Genomic DNA, 19,990 nt, shown 5'->3' on the forward strand with positions numbered 1-19,990 from the left:
ATAATATAAATATATTTGTCCATAATTTAAAATATTGTTAACTTAATGTAATAAATAATTCCTTGGATGTAATTAATATGTTTACTTAAATATATTAAATAATCCTCTTGATTTAATAAACAGTCTTTCTCTTAATTTAATAAATAATTCCCTCAGTTTTAATAAATCTTTCTGTAAAATGTAATAAATAATTCTCTCAGTTTTAACTAAATCGTTCCAAATTCCATACCTCAGTTTGAATAAATCGTTACGTTAAATGTATTAAATACTTTCTTCAGTTGTAATAAATCGTTATGTTAACTTTAATAAATAATTCCCTTTGTTTCAATAAAAGGTTCTGTTAATTTAAAAAAAATATTCTTTAGTTGTCATAAATCTGTTAATTTAATAAATAATTTCCTCAGTTTTAATATATAGTTTTCTAAAAAAAGGTAATTCTGTAAGGATAGTACTATAGTGGGGTAGCTGCTGGTGTAGTGGAGTATTTTACCTCAGATCAGCTCAGTTCAGTTCTGTTCTCTCCGTTTTGCTGGCGGAATAAATCTTCAGTAGGAACCGAAAATCAGAGCAGCGATTTCAGGCCGAAATTCCTCTTGTTGAGAAACGCCTGCTCAGCTGCTCACGGAGCGGATGGCGCAAGGACAGCGGCGCCGACTCGCGGAACGGACGGCGCGATGATGGCGGCGCAAGCCTCCGGGATGGCGGGCTTCACGGCTCAACCCCGCCTTACCCTCTCCGACGGCAGCGCTGACTGAACAGCCTTCGAAGCTCAGCTTGAGATCGTGGCGGGCGGTGCGGGCTGGACGGACGCCGAGACGGCAGCCAACCTCTGCCTGGCGCTGCGGGGCGACGTGCTGAGGGTACTGATCGAGCTCCCCGCCGAGTGCCGCTGCGAGCTGCCCGAACTGACGCGGGCGCTGAGAACACGTTTCAGCCGCCAACCGTCAGAGGCGGCCGCCAAAATGCTAGTGGCGGACAGACGCCGACAGCAGGGAGAGACACTGGGCGTGCTGGCATCGGAGATGGCCCTGCTAACCCGCCAAACTTACCCAACGTTTCCGCGAGCGGCCCAGAGGAGGCTCGCGTTGGATCACTTTCTGCGCGCCCTCGAGCCGAGCGAGCTGCGCAAACACGTGAGGCTGGCCGACCCGCAGACCCTGGAGTCCGCGGTGGAGGTGGCGGAGCGGTCCGAACTCATCCTCTCAAGCCATCCTGGACCGTGGGGGGCGTCGCCGGTTGCCCGTGATTCGCAGAGGTGGGGTCGGAGCCAGTCTGATGCCCAACTGGAGTGCTGGCGCTGCGGGGGGCGTGGCCACACGCCCAGCCCATCAGGCTGAGGCCGCACCGTCTGGCGTTAGCAAAGCGCGTAGCGGCGGAGCAGTTAGTCCGCGAGATGGCGAGTACGGGCATTATTGAGCCTTCGAGCAGCCCGTGGTCGTCCCCGGTGGTCCTTGCGAAAAAGAAGGATGGAAATTGGCGCTTTTGCGTGGATTATCGGCGACTTAACGCTGTCACGAAGCTTGACTCCTACCCGCTCCCCAGGATCGACGATACGCTGGACCAGCTGTCTGGCTCAGCCTGGTTCAGCTCGTTAGACCTGAGGAGTGGATATTGGCAGGTGCCCCTCGCGGCGGGGGATAGGGAGAAAACCGCTTTCTCGCTCGGCTCAGCCCTATGGCATTTCACGGTGCTTCCATTCGGATTGTGTAACTCGCCGGCTACTTTTGAGCGTCTTATGGAGCGTGTTTTATGTGGGGTTCCGCGGTCGTGCTGCGTCGTTTATTTGGATGATGTCTTGGCGCACGGAACCGACTTTGTCCGACGGCGTGCTGTGCCATACCTGGGAGGATCCGGCGAACGGGCGGCGCGTTTTTCAGGTGGTGGTACCACGGGCGCTTAGGGGATCGGTCCTACGGGGAGTTCATGGGTCACCTGGGGCTGGGCACTTTGGTGTCACCAAGACTCTGAAGCGCCTGAGGCAACGCTTCTATTGGCCTGGGTGTAGAACCGACGTGGAACTCTTCGTGCACTGCTGTGACGTGTGCGCTGCCAAGAAGGGCCCCTCGAGGGCGCCCCGCGCCCCACTTCACCCTTACCAGTGCGGCAGCCCGATGGAGCGGGTGGCCGTGGACGTGCTGGGCCCCTTTCCGGTGACGGACTCTGGAAATCGCTTTGTTCTGGTGGTGATGGACTATTTCACGTAGTGGTCAGAGGCCTACGCGGTGCCGGACCAAGGGGCGGTCACTACTGCGGATATCCTGGTGCGGGAGTTCTTTTGCAGATTCGGGGTTCCGGAAGAACTGCACAGCGACCAGGGGAGAAATTTCGAGTCGGAGGTCATGGCGGAGGTCTGCCGCATCCTGGGAATCCATAAGACCAGGACGACGCCCCTTCATCTGCAGAGTGACGGACTGGTGGAACGTTTTAACCGCACGCTGGCGGCGCAGTTGGCCATGGTGTCGGACAAGAACCAGCGTGACTAGGACAGGCACCTGCCGGTAGTGCTGCTGGCCTGTCGCTCCGCTGTGCAGGAGATGACGGGATTCACGCCGGCTCTGCTTATGTTCGGGCGCGAACTGAGGACGCCGGTCTCCCTGGCTTTTGGGGCGCCTCCTGACGGGGGCGGGTACGCTTCGGACACGCCCACTTTTGTCTCGGACCTTATGTCTTCGCTGGAATTAGCAAACCGTCTAGCGCGCTCCAACCAGTCTGCTGCCGGACAGAAGCAGAAGCGTGTGTACGACACGCGCTGCTTTGGGGACCCGTTGGCGGTGGGGGCGAGGGTTTGGCTATATAACCCTCAGCGGAAGAAGGGACTGTGCCCGAAGCTCCAGTCGGCCTGGGTGGGTCCATGCTTGGTGCTGTCCAGGCTGGGGGAGTTGGTGTATAAGATCCGGTGGGGCAGACGCACTATGATTGTGCACCGTGATAGGCTGGCCCCCTATAGGCCGAGACTGTCGGACACTGTGGATGGTGGTGCGGAACCTGCCGGCCTTGCACTCGTGCCTGACCTGAACTCTGGCTCTTCGGAGCCGCTGGCAGGCGGTGCCGTGCCCGGCCCCTCCAGGCCGCCGCGGGCACGGAGGCCGCCCGCCCGCCTTAATGACTTTGTTTGCGACTGATTGTAAAAAAATAAAAATAAAAAATAAAAAAATGTTCTGTTGTACGCGGGGTTTGTGTTGGGTTGGTGGGGTCGCCGGGACGGCTGACCCTTGGGAGGGGGGCTATGTGGCGGCTCTGGGTTGTGTGTGTGGCTGCCTGCAGGCATGTTCTGTTCTCCTGTGTGTGAGGATGACAGGGGTGGGGCATCTCCCTTGGGAGGGGTTATGCAGAGAGGGTGGGCACCACTCTGGATCTGCCATCTGGGAGACACACAGCTGTGTTGGTGGCCTTTGGGCTGTTTGAGCTCTGTGGGTATGGTTTTAGCTCTCCTAGTCTTGTTAAAGACTGTAAGTGAGTGGCAAGCCAGTTCAATAAAGGAGCTGTTGAGCATTCAGCATGAGTCTCACGGGTCTTCCTTCCTCTTCCACGCCACAATACAAAGGTAAAAATAAACAAATAAATGAAGAAATGTGAGATTAAATAAATACACATATAAATAAATGTGGAAGTAAATAATTAAATAAATAAATAAATGCAGAAACAGCCCCAAATAAATGTTCATGCATGGGAATATGAAAATAGATCCCTGATATAATTTAAAGTGTGTACTTTTTATGACAAAACGTATTTAGTAATTTATCTACACAAAAAATTATGCGTGCATTTATTTTATCCTTTCTCCCTCAGCTCTGTTTGTTTATATACAGCGTTCATTCGGACATTGCAGTGTTTTTGTGCGGTGTTCTGTCGAATTGTGCTACGTGTCGAAATGTGCTTCTTAACACCAGTGCGCATGCGCGGAAATTTTATGTGAGCACCAAATTTATGTGAGCAACAAAACCTCTGATTAACCATTAAATGGATCCTGATATAACTATTGATTTAGGCGTTTCAAATCCTACCGAGAGTATTTACAATTCTTACGTTTAAATATACACTGGGGTAGCACTGTTTGAGAGGGTAGCACAACTCGACCTAAAAGCGAAATGTCCTGCACATTTGGTTGTACTATATTCTCCTATAGTTCTCTGAGCTAAAAAATGTCGTTTTGTCAGGAAAAATAAATAGTAAAAAGATAATTCAACAGAAAGAAAGTCACTCACCCAAAAGAGCAAAGAAATGTACACAATCTGAGTAAATTAATCCAAACTAACCAGTTCAAAACCACTTTAGCGCTGGGCGTCCTGTTGTCATGGCAACCATGCGTCATGACGTATGCACGTTTCCGTCTTACGTTGGACGTCCGTTTTGTAGACGAACGTAATGGCGGAAGCCCTGGCCATGGTGGAAGAGTGTTAGCCAGTTAGCTGAAGCTCTCTGTGTTTATATATTTACAGCCTGGTCTTCTCTCAGAGTTCTTGTAGTTTTGTGGTGTCAGGTATTCTGCAGATATGGCGTCCACCGCTGCTGGGAAACAGAGAATACCCAAAGTGGCCAAGGTGAGTTTTAGTGTCTGTTAGTAGTAAACCTGCTGGTTAGCTAAATAAGCTAGGATAAGCTAACGTTGCTAACGGACGTGTACCAATTGGAGGGTCTGCGCACTGCACACTCGCACACTAACTAGAAAACAAAAGTGGGAAAGGACCAGTTGTAAGCTGGTAGTTAACGTTAGCTGGCTATTTCACCGGAGCTAAATATGCTAAACACTCTCGTACACACATACCGTTAAGTAGCTTGGGAACAACGACGTGAGCTGAACTGAAATAAGCTAGATTAAGTCAGTTGTTTAACGTACTAGCCGCTGAAGTGCAGCGAAACATTCTTCTTCACTTCTACACACTTGATAAGTATCCTACTTAGAACTCAAATAGGCGAATTGGAGCACAGCCCTAAGTTTGCCGTTGAGTGTGGTCTGTAGTTAGCTAAGCTAGCTAGCTAATCAAATTGTCACAATAACACAATAACTTTAAGCTCTTATTTGAGCCATTATCATAAGTTTATCATTAGTATGTATTCATTGTCCAGCAAATCTATCTTTCACTGGCTGCAGAATGTAGCAGCTAGTTAGGTTTTGGAGTATGTTTTCCCCAGACTCGAAACTAGCTTGCTTCTGTATAAATGAAGATAGGAATTGAACCTCCAGTAATAGGAGCCCCACCATGTGTTGATATCTACCTGGAACAAATAAGTATTAAACTTTTAACACTAGAGTATAAAACTATAGAAAAAAACATATACTGCAAGTAGAGCTTCACAATATATCGACATTTTAGTGTATCGTGAATAAGTGTTCGTATCGTATGGAAAATCTGAGTTTCTGCATGCGTAGATTAAATAATACATAATAATATAAATACATTTTTTATTTTATAGGTAATTTCAGATAAGGCATACATAGATAAATATTTTTGGCATGACAAACTGCAAGGTACAACACTGTACCGCTGGTGGAATCTAACTGTATAATAGTGTGTAGTTAAAAATAGTAGTTAATGAATTAAGTTACACACATACAGCGCTTTTTCAGACACCAACGAAACACTTCATGTTTTGAACTGGAAACTCCATCCAGATAGGGCCTTAATTCCAAAACCCCAGTGCTGGGAGATGAACATGGTAACCACTAAGCCAAAGTGCAGATGAAATAATAGTGATGGCATATCTGTATGGACACCATTCAAAGTGAGAAAAAATGTTTTTGATAAGTAATTGTAATTGTGGTTGTGTAGCTTATCTACTCTAAAATATAATGCAGAGTGTTTTATCCTGTTCAGTTTTTGAGTATGGCATTTTACCTGACTATATAAAGTAGTGTGTTTTAAATTTAAACTCATAAAAAAATATATATATAGTACAATATTCAATTTTGTCGTTTTTAATAGATAAATAATTAATAAATGGGATATTATGTGTTAAGTTTTAGCAGTATGTCATAACATTGGTGGCTTAATTAACCATTTTTTTGCTCCCACAGGTGAAAAATAAAGCCCCAGCAGAGGTGCAGATAACTGCTGAGCAGCTTCTGAGAGAAGCCAAGGAGAGAGAACTCGAGCTTCTTCCTCCACCACCCAAACAGAAGATCACTGATGAAGAAGAGTTAAATGACTACAAGTTACGAAAACGCAAGGTAAGAGAACGTGCTTCATGTTAAAATCTAACAATCTGTTTTAACAAAGTCATTGATTTTACCTTCCTGTTTAAACCATCACCAATATTCTTATCACCTCAAAAGGGATTTGAAGACCATATCAGAAAGAACAGGACTGTCATAAGCAACTGGATAAAGTACGCACAATGGGAGGAGAGTCTGAAAGAAATCCAGAGGTATTATCATTAATCATTCTGTTAGACTCATATTTAAATGCATGTTTTTTATGTTCAAGAACATGAAAATAAACCTTTTGTTTCTGTCATTCATGTTTAAAGAGCTCGCTCTATTTACGAGCGAGCGCTGGATGTAGATCACCGCAATGTCACACTGTGGCTGAAGTATGCCGAAATGGAGATGAAGAGTCGCCAGGTCAACCATGCTCGCAACATCTGGGACCGAGCCATAACCATCCTGCCAAGAGTCAACCAGTTCTGGTAATAACACTTCTGTTGTCCAATTTTTTGACAGAGAAACATTTGCTACAGGAAGACTGAAAACATTTATTCTAAACTGGCTTCAATTTACATGTAGTGAGCTTTGGTGTGAATGAATTTACAGGTACAAATACAGCTACATGGAGGAGATGCTGGGGAACGTAGCCGGCTGCAGGCAGGTGTTTGAACGCTGGATGGAGTGGGAGCCAGAAGAACAGGCCTGGCACTCGTACATCAACTTCGAGCTGCGCTACAAGGAGGTGGACAAAGCCCGCACCATCTACGAGAGATATATCCTTTTATATATTTTAGCTTTTAGATATTTTATTGTAGCATGGTGTGCAATAGTTGCCTGATCTTTAATGAGTTTTGCAGTTTGCTGAGTTATGTGATTGCATTGATCACCCAATGTTGGCTATAGTAAAATTACAGAATAAGTTATGGTATTTTTGTTTTTCAAATTGTTTTGGTCATTATTTATCATTAATTAAAAAAAAGTAAAGAATGATGTGTAATGAAGAACAGGATAAAATTCACTTTATTTTTTTTTTTAATTTGCAGTAAGGTTTAGAGGTTTATTTTTCAAACCTTTATTTTTTATTTATTTATTTTTTAAATTTGAAATTAAATGAAATGAAATCATCTGTGTTACACTATGTACCATTTGGCTACAGCTACATTCTTGTTATTATGTTCTTTTACTCTGTTTTTCACTAGTATTCCGTTTAATTTAACTTGTTCTGTGAGTGTTAAATGTGTACCTGATTGTGGGCTCTCATAGCAAACTGATTACATTCTTTAACTCCACTGCACTTGTGATCGTTCATCCTGAAATAAAGAACTGGATCAAATACGCTCGTTTTGAGGATAAGCATGGCTACATTGCTCACGCGAGGAAGGTGTTTGAAAGAGCTGTGGAGTTCTTTGGTGAAGAGCACATTGATGAGAACCTCTTTGTGGCTTTTGCTAGATTTGAGGAGAAGCAGAAAGAGGTAATGTCATTCTAAGATGACCAGACAATATACACATCCTATTACTGTTCATTTCAGAAGTTAAACTTTTTATTAATATTGTTTTTCTTCAGTTTGAGCGGGTTCGGGTCATATATAAATACGCCCTGGATAAAATCCCCAAACAGCAGGCCCAGGAGCTTTTTAAGAACTACACTGTGTTTGAGAAGAAGTTTGGAGACAGGAGAGGAATCGAGGATGTCATTGTCAGCAAAAGGAGATTTCAGTATGAGGAAGAGGTCAAGGTAAGATGAAATTAAAAAGGTGGAGAATATGTGTGTGTATAGTGATGATAATGCAGTTTTAGGATCATCATAATTTTCTCTTTTTTTTTAGGCAAACCCACACAACTACGATGCCTGGTTTGATTACCTGCGCCTGGTGGAGAGTGATGCAGATGTGGACACGGTTAGAGAGGTGTACGAAAGAGCCATTGCTAACATGCCCCCCATACAGGAAAAGAGGCACTGGAGACGCTACATTTACCTGTGGATCAACTATGCCCTGTATGAGGAACTGGAGGTCAAGGTTTGTATTGCTTTGTGTTTCTGGAGGATTGGTGATGTTAAATAGGCTGCAGAATGCAGGCATTATCACATAGCATAGCATAGCATTTTCATTTAGCAGGGACTACAGTATTTATGTTTTATAATGTTACATATTGTAGCTGATTAGACTAAATGCTAAAATTACCAAATTTTGGTTTACTTTGTAAGTATGTCAATTTTGTTCAAGATAAAAATCTAATTTTGTGGTGATAGCTGTAATCTGTCATGAAAGACTTATTTTGTATTTGTTTTGCCATTTGCTGTTAATATGGAAGGGTATTTTTGTAAACTTTTATGTTTTTGCAGTTTATGTGCATGCACAAAATATTCTGCTCTTTAGTATTCTAAAAGATTATTTGTCTACATGTATTTTAGTTTTATTGTTTTGTTGCAGTAGTATAATCTTTTATGTTTGTTTTTATCTTATCGCCAGGAATATTTTTATCGTAAACACATTTTGAAATATTGTATATTATTTTAGGACCATATCATTCACCTCCTAATGTGTACTCACTGTTAAATTTCATGGCAGGATCCTGAAAGAACACGACAGGTGTATCAAGCATGCCTGGAACTTATCCCTCACAAAAAGGTACGGGCCGCAACAGCTATTACTATTAGAATTATATAACATAATACAATATATAATATACTATAGTGCAGCATTTCTGGCATGTTATCATATATTTCTTGAATTTTTCTCTTCTTGACAGTTCACCTTTGCCAAAATCTGGCTGCTGTATGGTCAGTTTGAAATTCGCCAGAAGAACTTGCAGAATGCCAGACGAGGCATGGTGAGCTTTGACACTTTTTTTTTACACAATTTAATTGGTTGATATCTGCTTTATTAACACCATATAAGATACACAGAGACTGATTGTCTTGTCTACTCTCACACCAGGGTTCAGCCATAGGCAAATGCCCAAAAAACAAGCTGTTTAAGGGCTACATAGAGCTGGAGCTGCAACTGAGAGAGTTTGACCGCTGCAGGAAACTGTATGAGAAATATTTGGAGTTCGGTCCGGAAAACTGCACCACCTGGATCAAATTTGCTGAGCTGGAGACCATCCTGGGTGATGCAGAGCGAGCACGTGCCATATTTGAGCTGGCCATCGGTCAGCCGAGGCTAGACATGCCAGAGGTAATCTGTCTCACCTCAGTTCATTTTCCTACAGTTGTGAATCTTCACAAAGCATTCGAGCAGTGATATATCTCTGATGTTCTATAGTGAACCTAATCGAAAGCCTTTAAATTTTCCAGGTGCTGTGGAAGTCTTATATTGACTTTGAGATTGAGCAGGAGGAGTATGACAAAACACGAGAGCTTTATAAGAGGCTATTGCAGCGGACACAGCATGTCAAGGTAAGGACTTTTCCCTGTTTCCCCCCCACAGATGTTTTAAAGGAGCAGATGGCTCGCAGATATTTCATTTCGTTACTGTTGAAAAAGAAATCTGCTTCTGTGAAGTTCTGTCAGATTTTACTTGTTTCTGTTGTATATTTAACAGAACACATACTCATCTCTGTGGATTCATCCACACTCATGTTATAGTCTCCTGCAACTATATGGGCACCGTGAGCGAAGTTAAACCTTGAATAAATAACCATATGAATGTTTATTTTTTTCTATTTAATTTTTGTCACACTAAAAACTAAAATGTTTTATGTGCTTTATTTAGATTTACTTAACATAAAATAGCTTACAAAACTAAATAAAAAAGCTGATTTCTCCCATATATGATTATTGGTTGAAAGAACTAATCAAAATGTTCCTCTTCACCATGGCTGACCATTCCTCCAAGGATTTACAATTCCATATTTTGAGCTCAAAGTAGGATGTGGCTTGTCAGGATGGGGTTAGCTTGTGTGGTTCTTAAGTCAAGTGGTGGACTACAGTGCCTAGATACCACAGTTAATTGTAAAGAGTAATTCTAGAATTATTAATGAAAAGTAAGTAGGAGTTGGTAAAAAAAAAATCTGTATTTTGGATTTATTTCAGTTTAGCAGTGCATCATGTATTCTTTTGGGTAGGCATATTTATACTTTACATACTGTAACATGTAACATGCTGCAAAAAAAAGTAAAGAAATATTATGGATATTTTATGGTAAAATGTTGTGGATTAAGAAAATGTATCATGGTTTATCCTGCTTATAATTTGTTTCTCCCTATTTATCTAAAATCTAAAACAATCATTACATATTTAATACAAATTGTAAAGTTCCTCTCTCAAACTCATTAATGAGTAACTCGTCTACATGTTTCTTTCTTCTGCAGGTCTGGATCAGTTATGCCCAGTTTGAGCTTTCTGTGGACAGTGAGGACAGGCTGCAGAGGTGCAGGCAGGTGTATGAGGAATCCAATAAGAGTTTGCGAAACTGTGAGGAGAAGGAGGAGCGACTGATGCTGCTGGAGTCCTGGAGAGACTTTGAGCAGGAGTTTGGTACCTTTGCCAACAAGGACAGAGTGAGGAAATTACTGCCAGAGAAGGTGAAGAAGAGGAGGAAACTCACAGCAGAGGATGGGGTAAGTGGGATTACCTTGAACACAGAATATGCAGTGTGTTGTCTTGTATAAAGAGTTGCAGCCCAGATGTAGGGTTAGTGTTATTTTAGTGAGTTTTGGAGCCATATTCTCATTTCAATTTTTCAAAGGTAGCAGTGTCTTTTATTTAATGGTATGTGTTCATATTTAACATTAAGGTCATAAGCAGGAGGCAAAATCTTCAGTATAAACACCTGATATAGGCTTGGGCAGTATCCACTTTTTCCCTACTGTGTCAAAATATTACCACAGTATATGGTATTAACTTACATTACAATTTTATTTATCATAAACTTAAAATCTAGCTACAGCCAAGTTGTAGTTTTTAATACCTTCCAATAAAATTACATTGAAAATTAAAAATCCAATTAATTGGTAAAGTCCCCATTCATTTTTTTTTTTGCACTGAGTATGAACAACAAACTATACACTAAGCATGAATTGTATGTTAATGTTGTTGACTATAATCAATTACAACTCTGTAAAATAAATGCAGTTAAGTAACCACCCTTTGTTCATATCTACTGGTTTTGTATTCTTGCACTTAATAGTAGTGTTTTTTTTTTTTTTTTCCCAGTCGGATGCAGGATGGGAGGAATATTACGACTACATCTTTCCAGAGGATGCTGCTAACCAGCCCAACCTTAAACTGCTGGCAATGGCCAAAATGTGGAAAAAACAGCAGCAAGAGGAGCCGGAGCCACAGGAGGAAGACGAGGCAGAAACAGAGGAGATTGATGCCCCTTCAAAGCCAAAAGAAGACGAGGAAACAGAAATACAGGAGCCTAAAGACATGTATGACGATCGTGATGACAGTGTCAGTAGCACTAGCAGCAGTGACAGCGAGAGTGATGAAGAAAAGAGTGAAGGTAGAAAAGAGAATGAGAAAACTGATTCTGCAGAGAAAGAGTAAAATGGATAATTCTTTCTCTTCAACAACCCCAAGGACTAATGTGACCTTATGTTTTTTTCCACAAACTATTCTTTTATAACAAAATAAAAAGAAAAATACATAAATGTGTTGTCAGATCATGCAACTGTCATTATTATTGTCCATTATTAGTCTGTGTTTAAAGCATTTAAAACAAATCAATACCCAACTTTTGTCAATATCTTTTAATAACTTTAAAAAACGTGAATATATCCTGCAGTTACAGACATTGGAAGGGTAGAACAAGCAGAGTTCAGTTTAAATAAGATTAACAAAGCAGTGACCCTCTGACAAATTTAATTTACAAAAAAAATAAACCTTAAGCTCCATCTGAAACATTGTAGGCAAGAATGACAACCTGCAGCTTTATTCTCCCAATATGGGGTACAGGGGGAGTCAGAGAGCCACTGTTCAGTGTTATTCTATATCCTCTGGTCTGACAGGATGTGGCAGTGGAATTATGGACTTCTTCTCTGTATCTCTGGATAATGCTTTCCTCATATCTGCAGATAAAATCAAATTGTTTCAGTAACTGGTTTAGTACATTATAATGTCAATAAACTAATCTAAAATAATCTACTGATTCAACTGTGAAATAACTTACCATAGGCATCTTCATCTGGTTCTCCGTTGCTTGCTGAGTAGTATTCTATTACAGTTCTGTAGACGCTGTAGCCCAGCTGTTTGTACATGTTTACAGCAACTTGATTGGACACCCGGACAAAAAGATCAACAAAGAATCCTCCTTTCCTGCATGAGAGAAACACACACCAAAGAGTTACCCCACACTAAAATGAACAAAGAAGATCTTACTGATGATTAAGAATAATAGTTTCACTATTTTATTTCTACTACATATGCGGCATCCAAAGGTACCTGACGTAAGCTGATGGCAGCTCATTATTTACCTGCCTCTTACTGGAATGTCTTGTTGAACCTTAAGTTACATTATTTAAAGCGGACTGTTAAGCCTAAATATGGAACCTAATCTAGCTCCAGGAATTAAATACTGAACTAATAGTCTGTCTCAAATTTTATCTATCCACATGTCTATCCAGCATTTTTTTTTTATTGACGTTCAGTATATGAATGACCACTGACCCATGGACCTCTGCCACAAGTGTTTTAGCATCAGAATTTCTCAACAGCCTGTATATCTGACACTATGTCAGACAGCATTAGATCACTGTTCCCCTGACTGAGTAGTGTATACTTGTTAAAAAAAAAAAAAAGACCAGACCGGGTGTACAGCACAAGTTTCTGTTGCCAAAAATACTGGTAGACAAAGTAACTGTGAATAAAATGTTAATTGTATAAAATGGTGTAAGTAAACTAAAACTGCTTCCTGTTTTAGTCTGAGCAAAGTAGCATGATCTGACCAGTTTACACTCAATTATACATTTTGTATCATCCAAGTTGTTTTTGGTACTGGTGATCTGTATAAGGTTGGCTAGTTAATGATTTAAATCTGGTGTGGTAAATGAGAGAACACAATTAAGTCCATCCCTCACCACTGAGAACTCCCATTTATATTGATAAAGCAGAGTTACCACAAGTATATACAAAACAAAAATCAGTTTTTACACTGTGGTGTAAGTATGGATTTAGAAGGTTTTCTTTCCCAGTGTAACATAATTTAACACTGTGCTATTGTGTAAGTGAACTATTATCCATATCAATTTGGAGATAAGTGCTTTTTGTCCATGCTCTAGATATTGAGAAAGCATTTTGGAATGTCCACACCGTGTGCTTGCTTCTTTAATAGAAGTACTTGATGTTTTATTACAAACAACAGCCAGTACTAAAAGGAGTACAACCTTTGCTCCCGTCCATTGAATGTACAGTGTGATGCCTGTGTGTATTGAATTGGGAGACTTGGGAGTATTGAACAATGCAATGGATTTTACGATTAACAGTACCTTTCTGAGATTTCCTCCAGCATTTCCATGAGCTTGGCAGCGAGCCCCAGTCGTCTAAACTCAGGAGCCACTGAGAGTGCAGTAACATGGCCGTGCCACTCTTCCCTCGCAACTGAGCCTTCAGCCTTTCCCATGACTTCAGAGACAGGACACAAGAGGAAAAGGTAATGACTGTCTTCCACAATGTTCCATTTATCTGTCCAGCTTGACCATTGTTTTAAACCAAATATTTGCCTTAAATGCTGTATTATAAATAAATAAGTTAGACTCACTGTAACCCATCAGCTCTCCACCTGGAGCTTCTGCCACGATGAAATACTCTGGCCAATGTGCCAGATACTGCAAGTAAAAGGGAATTCCATACTGTGAAGCAAACAGTTAAGGAAGGAGACTGCATAGGTATTGGGACCTGTGATGCAAATACAACCTACATACTCTATACAGAGACCAAGCCTAGACATGGACCAGATCTTTACAGACATGGACCTTATATACAGTCTATGAACCTGGCCCAATAAGATTTCCCACAGCCCCTCTAATTGAGGAACTAAACATTTAACAGCATGCATAGACATGTATAACCTCCACAGAAATCACTGCCAACAGATCAGAGCACTCAGAAGCAGCCACACGAGCAAAAGGACTCCAATTCCCAGTGCATGATTATTAAGTAGCACACTTATTATATGCAGATCCAATCATTCCTGGCAACCGTATGAAAGAGTTTTCTTCTGTCCATCTTCTGTTTAAGTATTTAGGCTTTTATTTGCTTGTTCATGATTTCTCTGACTGATCATACTCCTTTTCCTATTTTTTCTTTTAAATGTACATTCCCATAATGTTTAAATGTGCACTAAAGGGCTAGAAAGAGCATCTGAAGTAACTGAGCCCCATTAAATATCGCTGGTATGCACTGAAGTGCTGATTATGATACAAAAAGATCATCCAACATCAGAACTTGTGTGATTTAAGTGTGTGTAAAATGGAGATACCGCAGGTCCAACCTTCTGGCCACTGTCAGACTGTATAACACACGCTGCTCTTACTAGACAGCAGTTTACTATTTACAACTGTGTGCTGCTTATTTCTGCTTTAGTGCTGCTATACTATGCACAATATCTAAAACAACCATGTATAGCAAAGTCTTACCATCACCATTGCTATGTGCAGTATTACCACTTATTGACTATGTCTATCAACCTGTGTGCAATATCACTGGTCATACATACTGAGGAACCATGTGTCCTCTAATCTTAGGTTTTCCTAGATATATAGTATATTTTGGTAGTTTTATATTCTCGTGTATTTCTTTTCTTGTATATATAGATTTTATATAGTGCCTGGGTTATATATGTTTCTTTTGTAATGTTTACAATTTCCCTGCTGTTGTATTAACAAAGGATTATCTTAACTTATTTTCTAGTAGTTTGGTGAATTCCTTAAAGCAATGTTCCCATTTTTAGTGAAAATCTTTTCCAGTAGTATCTCCTCCTATTATTATCCTTGGTTTCAGAAAGGAACACTGGAGAACCAGGTGCCTACAAACACAAACCTGTGAATACACAGTGTACATGACACTCACAACCTGTGGCTACAGTATGATCAGTAACGTTATGACAAAAAGGATACAGTCTCTGTTAGAGGGTCCAAGTTTCTGCAAAAACAAAAAAAATGAGAGAGGATATGGTTAATGTACCAACTTGATTTAACACCATTATACAGAGATATGTTACTTGCTCTTTAACTACAATGTCCAGATTTTGCCCCCTCCTATAAATCCAGATGTGTGAGAAGTGTTGATGTAAAGCCTGTTATTTAAAAGTAATGACATGTGCACAGACTATAATATCTACTAGTGCACCTCATTAGAATTAGAATATCATTGAAAAGTTGTGAAACTCATTATATAGATATATTACACATAGTGATTATTTTATTGTTGATTTTAGCTTGCAGCCAGTGAAAACCTAAAAATCAGTGTCTCAGACATTTTGAATATTAAATTGGTTCTTTTGGCAGTGTGGGCTGTGGAAAATGTCCTGCTGGAAAATGAAATCTGCATCTCTATAAAAGTTGTCAGCAGAGGGAATGCAGTGCTGTAATATTTTCTGGGAAAACACTTCACTGACTTTGGACTTTATATAACACAGTGGATCAACACCAACAGATGACATGACTCTCCAAACCATCACTGATTGGTGGAAACTTCACACTAGACCTCAAGCAGCTTGGACTGTGTGCCTTGATTTTTTTTTTAAATGAAAGGCAAAATTCACTGATGATCAGTGATGGTTTGTTTACCCGATAAATCTTACAGCACTTCATGCTTTCCTCTGCTGACAACTTTTATGGTGTGGATTTTATTTTCCAGCAGGACTTGGCTCACTGCCCAAATACCAGCTGGTCTTATATAATATTCTAATTTGCTAAATTTTGGGTTTTTATTGGCTGTAAGCCATAAACATCAACAATAAAAGATATAAACGCTTAACAAGGTTAGCTGCCTATCCTCTAACGTTAGTGGATCTTCTGTTCCACTGTTTCTATCAGAGACGACTTATTACCACTTAGTGGAGGAAACGGACACATAAAGTTACCTAGTTACATTTTCAGCTTTAGTGAACTTATAGTTTTAGTTTTTCCTCAATAATAGTTAACGTTAGGTTTGCTAATAAACAAACTGAAGCACTGCGAGGTTCAGTTCCTGTGTGATCGTGTTTGTACTAAGCTCAGTAAATTAGAAATACAGAAACACTCTTAATGATATGCTGAAGTGTTCTGACACACGCTTTAGCTGTTATAATGATTAAACACTAAACCCTGCAGAGGGGTTACACAGACTTTATAACACTAGACTCAGTAGACTCGTTAGCTGCACTGCTAACACTGCTAGTTAGCTTTACTGGCTAGGTTACCCAGATATCCCCTCGTTTCTCTTCACTCTGGTCCAGTTTGACTCCTAAAATCAGAGAAATACTCGCTCTCACAATGAAGAAGAACTCACATGTTGTTAAATTTGAACAGGTCGTCGCAGTTAAAAGCCCGTAATGTTGTCATTGTCTTCGCTGTTTCTGTAACTCAGCCTCAGTCGGTTGTAGCCTGGAGATCCTCCGTCCCTCACATTAAACTGAAGCTCTGCAGAGAGAGGCGCCGCCTGGCGACCGGAGAGCAAACTGCGCCCGCTCAAGTCTTGTAGTTTTATTTACAAAACAGCTCTAATAACTAATAATTTATCATGATGCTATATGGCCTCCTGTGGTAAAATCTCCTATGACCCCTTTAGGATAATGGCCTATAGAGGGTGACTTCAGTTAATTTATTATAACTAAATCTAAATCAAAAGGACTTATTTTTTATTTTAATAGCTTTCCAAAATACATCCACTGACCTTTACTGATTCAGGGCTGGCCCCCAATTGGCAAGTGATGAGATTTACTATAATATCACCCTTATTATTATTATACCACAGTTAGTTCTGACCCTGCAGTGTGAGTGGCTGAGAGGCATTCTATAAGTGCCATTATCAGCTGGTAATGCACTGTAACTGGAGCTCTCCATGTATTACTCCACCACATCATACCTGTCAAGTTTTAGATTTAAAAATAAGGGATATTTTCCTCTGTCCGCTTAAAGTCGTCCCACCAGCCCAACGAAGGTTCAGTATCCCTTACATTTTAGGACAGGTTTACAAAAAATCTAAAATTACCACATGTGAACCACTTACACACTACAATTAGATTATCAGAATCTGAAATGTTGTGGACATTCCTACATATGTCATTCTTTTAATACAGCCAAATTAAAAACCCTTTTCTAGATATTTAAGAAAAGTTAAGATTTCATGTCTTTTTTGGCATAAATGCACTCTTTTATATAATATATTTTTTATTTATTTAATAGATTTAAAATTGAACAAAGGGTGCACAAATTCTGCAAAATGACTGTTGGTGACCTTAAAATAGTATCATGAGCTTTTACTAAAAGGACATGGACCAGATATATTCCATCAGTAAAAATTAGTCCTAAGTGGCCTACACAATTAATAATTTTTAGTTAGTACTTCTTTCTTTTGATCACTCCACCCCTGATCAGTTCAGTTCATTTCGGTCCTCTAGTTAAGCTGAGTCACAAGCTGTAATTTTTTTATTTTAAAAGGTTTAATCTGTGTGATTTATTTCGGAGACGAGTGTTTTTTTAGCAGCTATCAGAAAAATCTTATCACAGTTTTCATGATTAGCCGCCTACCGTTACCTTTCTTTTAGAAAAATCGCTGAATATCCAGATATGTTTTAACATCAGCTGCTCCGACTAGCTGCCTGTGGCTTCCCCACACTGACCATCCTTTGCCATCTGATTGGCTGTTTCTCCTGAAAGGCGTGACTTTCTCCTTGAACCGGTTCCACGATTGGTTAAGAGACACAGAGCGGTCAGTGCCCTGTCTCCTCAATAATATATATATTTTTTAATTTTAATATAATACGGGAAATTCACGGTAAAATACTAAAACGGGAGGACGGAGGGAAAGAGGAGTAAAATACGGTAGTTTCCCGGCCAAAACGGGAGACTTGACAGGTATGCACCACATACAGGTAACCCAGAAACAATGCAGCGCTTACAAACCAAACAGCGCAGCTACAAACAGAGCAGTAATGTTTTATTGCTTTCATTGTAAACTATTTTAACATGCATAGTTTTTATAACCAAACAGATTGTATTTTCTCGTCCTCTTTAACTCAAAATCTTTCAATAAACATTGAAAATGGAACTGTGGTATAATCAAAATATTACGCTTGAGGTTTGTGCCTTAATGTGTAATATTGGCACAAAGCATTTCTAGATAGGTTTATGGACTATTTTGCCAACTAAAATGCAGACTCTATAGGCTTTATTAATTAAGCAATAATACAGAAGAGGGACAGCTATAGTGTGTAAAATTGGCACTGCTGTGCTGCGGTCGTAGGCACAAGGCCTAGGTTTTTTAACAGTGTTGGGCACATTACTTTGAAAAAGTAATTAGATATAGTTACTCGTTACTTAACTGAGGTACTAACGGAGTTACTCCACTATAAAAGTAATTAGTTACCAGTTAAAGTAACTATGCGTTACTTTTTATTATTCGCCCGTCAAAAAAAGGAAATCAATTATGCATTTAATATTATTATTACAAAAATAACAAACGAAAATGAACCCAAAATGTTGACAAATATAATTTAACGAATTACAAAAAATAAAAACGAAATTCTTCACAGAACCAAAGAAAAGTACTAAAACTTGTAATACTGAAAAAAACGGAAAAGCGCGTCTGGGGATGAAATTAAACAAACCAAGCCACACTCAAAGGAAATATGTATATATAAACAAAACAAAATAATGGACAAAAACAACAATCTAATGACCGTTAAAATTGTATTAATATAACAGCTTCACCAAAAGAGAATAGAGCTTAGATCTGGCCCAAAAAATCCGACCCGACCCAGCCGCTAGAGCTAGGTGATTACATTTTTCATTTTTATTATAGTTTAATTTTATTTATTTATTTATTTATTTCTGTTCAGGTGTGTAGATACATCTGGGGATGCACTGGGACACATCATCAGTGATGTTTCCTGAGATCCTTAGGTGTTTCGGGTCTCACAACATCAGACACCCTCCCTCAGGCGACCCAGCCAGGGCTGATCAGACCCCGACTTGTGTCCCAGCAGCTTTGGCCCACGTTTCGGACCTTTTGATCCAAATCCACCTTGAGGCTCTCTCTGCAGCCTCTGTAGTGGACTTGATAGCTCTCCTTTTTGCAGCTCCTGTGACGCCAAGGAGGGTATAGGTCTTGCATAGGGAGCGGGCTGCGAAGCCTCGACATCCCACCTCTATTGGCACACAGAGGGCTTTCCAGCCTTTCCTTTGACATTCCTCTACCAGCTCTTGGTACTTGAGTTGCTTGCGTTCATTAGCCTCTTCCATGTGGTCCTCCCAGGGGACTGTTAACTCCAGTAAGAGTACCTGCTTGGATGAGAGAGATGTAAGCACCAGGTCTGGTCTTAAAGAAGTTGATGTCACATACTCTGGGAACTTGAGCTGCCTACCCAAGTCCACTCTCATTTCCCAGTCTGATGCAGATGAAATTAGGCTGGCTGGTGATGTCTGCTGTGCTCGTGGCTTTTCTCCAGCTTTTACGAAGGATACTGACCTCTGGCTGTGGATGTGCTTGTTGTTGGCAACTGCAGTGGAAGTAGTCTCAGCCACTACCCTCAATACTTGGTCATGACGCCAGCGATAGCGGCCTCCACTGAGGGCTGCTGGGCAGCTGCTAAGGATATGTTCCAGTGTGCCCCTTCCTGGGCAGAGAGGACATGTGGGTAGGTCACTTTTTCCCCAGGTGTGCAGGTTGGCTGGACTGGGTAGCACGTCATACACA

General features: G+C 40.8%; 3 protein-coding genes across 4 annotated transcripts in view; 1 reads left to right on the forward strand and 2 right to left on the reverse strand.

The window, feature by feature from the left end:
* The window catches only part of cfap61 (cilia and flagella associated protein 61), a 148,706-nt gene extending 144,396 nt beyond the window's left edge, over positions 1 to 4,310 (reverse strand). The window contains exon 1 of one of the 2 annotated variants that reach the window (XM_007255444.3): positions 4,257 to 4,310. The gene's annotated coding sequence lies outside the window, so the exon portion shown is untranslated. Of the gene's footprint in view, positions 1 to 4,205 lie in introns of both variants that reach the window. The other variant, XM_007255445.4, reaches the window with a different exon arrangement.
* A 50-nt stretch (positions 4,311 to 4,360) lies between these two features.
* On the forward strand, positions 4,361 to 11,736 carry crnkl1 (crooked neck pre-mRNA splicing factor 1). The gene is made up of 14 exons (XM_007255443.4): positions 4,361 to 4,541; positions 6,017 to 6,169; positions 6,275 to 6,366; positions 6,469 to 6,627; positions 6,752 to 6,918; positions 7,441 to 7,619; positions 7,712 to 7,882; positions 7,974 to 8,165; positions 8,718 to 8,777; positions 8,899 to 8,979; positions 9,087 to 9,326; positions 9,446 to 9,547; positions 10,462 to 10,710; positions 11,306 to 11,736. Exons 1-14 carry the CDS (start codon positions 4,494 to 4,496, stop codon positions 11,639 to 11,641), a joined length of 2,229 nt encoding a protein of 742 aa, XP_007255505.4. The 5' UTR covers positions 4,361 to 4,493; the 3' UTR covers positions 11,642 to 11,736.
* Positions 11,737 to 11,829: 93 nt separating this feature from the next.
* On the reverse strand, positions 11,830 to 16,727 carry naa20 (N-alpha-acetyltransferase 20, NatB catalytic subunit). The gene is made up of 6 exons (XM_007255442.4): positions 16,583 to 16,727; positions 15,208 to 15,232; positions 13,851 to 13,941; positions 13,579 to 13,714; positions 12,264 to 12,409; positions 11,830 to 12,162 (listed from the first exon to the last, which is right to left on the reverse strand). The coding sequence occupies exons 1-6, from the start codon at positions 16,633 to 16,635 to the stop codon at positions 12,077 to 12,079; spliced, it is 537 nt and encodes a 178-aa protein (XP_007255504.1). The 5' UTR covers positions 16,636 to 16,727; the 3' UTR covers positions 11,830 to 12,076.
* Between the last annotated feature and the right edge of the window lie 3,263 nt (positions 16,728 to 19,990).

Source organism: Astyanax mexicanus, chromosome 1, assembly GCF_023375975.1.
Source record: "Astyanax mexicanus isolate ESR-SI-001 chromosome 1, AstMex3_surface, whole genome shotgun sequence".
NCBI lineage: Eukaryota > Metazoa > Chordata > Actinopteri > Characiformes > Acestrorhamphidae > Astyanax > Astyanax mexicanus.

Excerpts from the sequence above, each read along its gene's own strand:
- crnkl1 (XM_007255443.4), top strand. The coding sequence starts at position 4,494 with ATGGCGTCCACCGCTGCTGGGAAACAGAGAATACCCAAAGTGGCCAAG. Across the intron at positions 6,170-6,274 it reads ACAAGTTACGAAAACGCAAG|GGATTTGAAGACCATATCAG; the intron begins GTAAGAGAACGT and ends TCACCTCAAAAG. Across the intron at positions 8,778-8,898 it reads AACTTATCCCTCACAAAAAG|TTCACCTTTGCCAAAATCTG; the intron begins GTACGGGCCGCA and ends TCTTCTTGACAG.
- naa20 (XM_007255442.4), bottom strand. The coding sequence starts at position 16,635 with ATGACAACATTACGGGCTTTTAACTGCGACGACCTGTTCAAATTTAAC. Across the intron at positions 15,233-16,582 it reads CTGTTCAAATTTAACAACAT|AAACTTGGACCCTCTAACAG; the intron begins GTGAGTTCTTCT and ends TTGTTTTTGCAG. Across the intron at positions 13,715-13,850 it reads TGGAGAGCTGATGGGTTACA|TCATGGGAAAGGCTGAAGGC; the intron begins GTGAGTCTAACT and ends CTGTCTCTGAAG.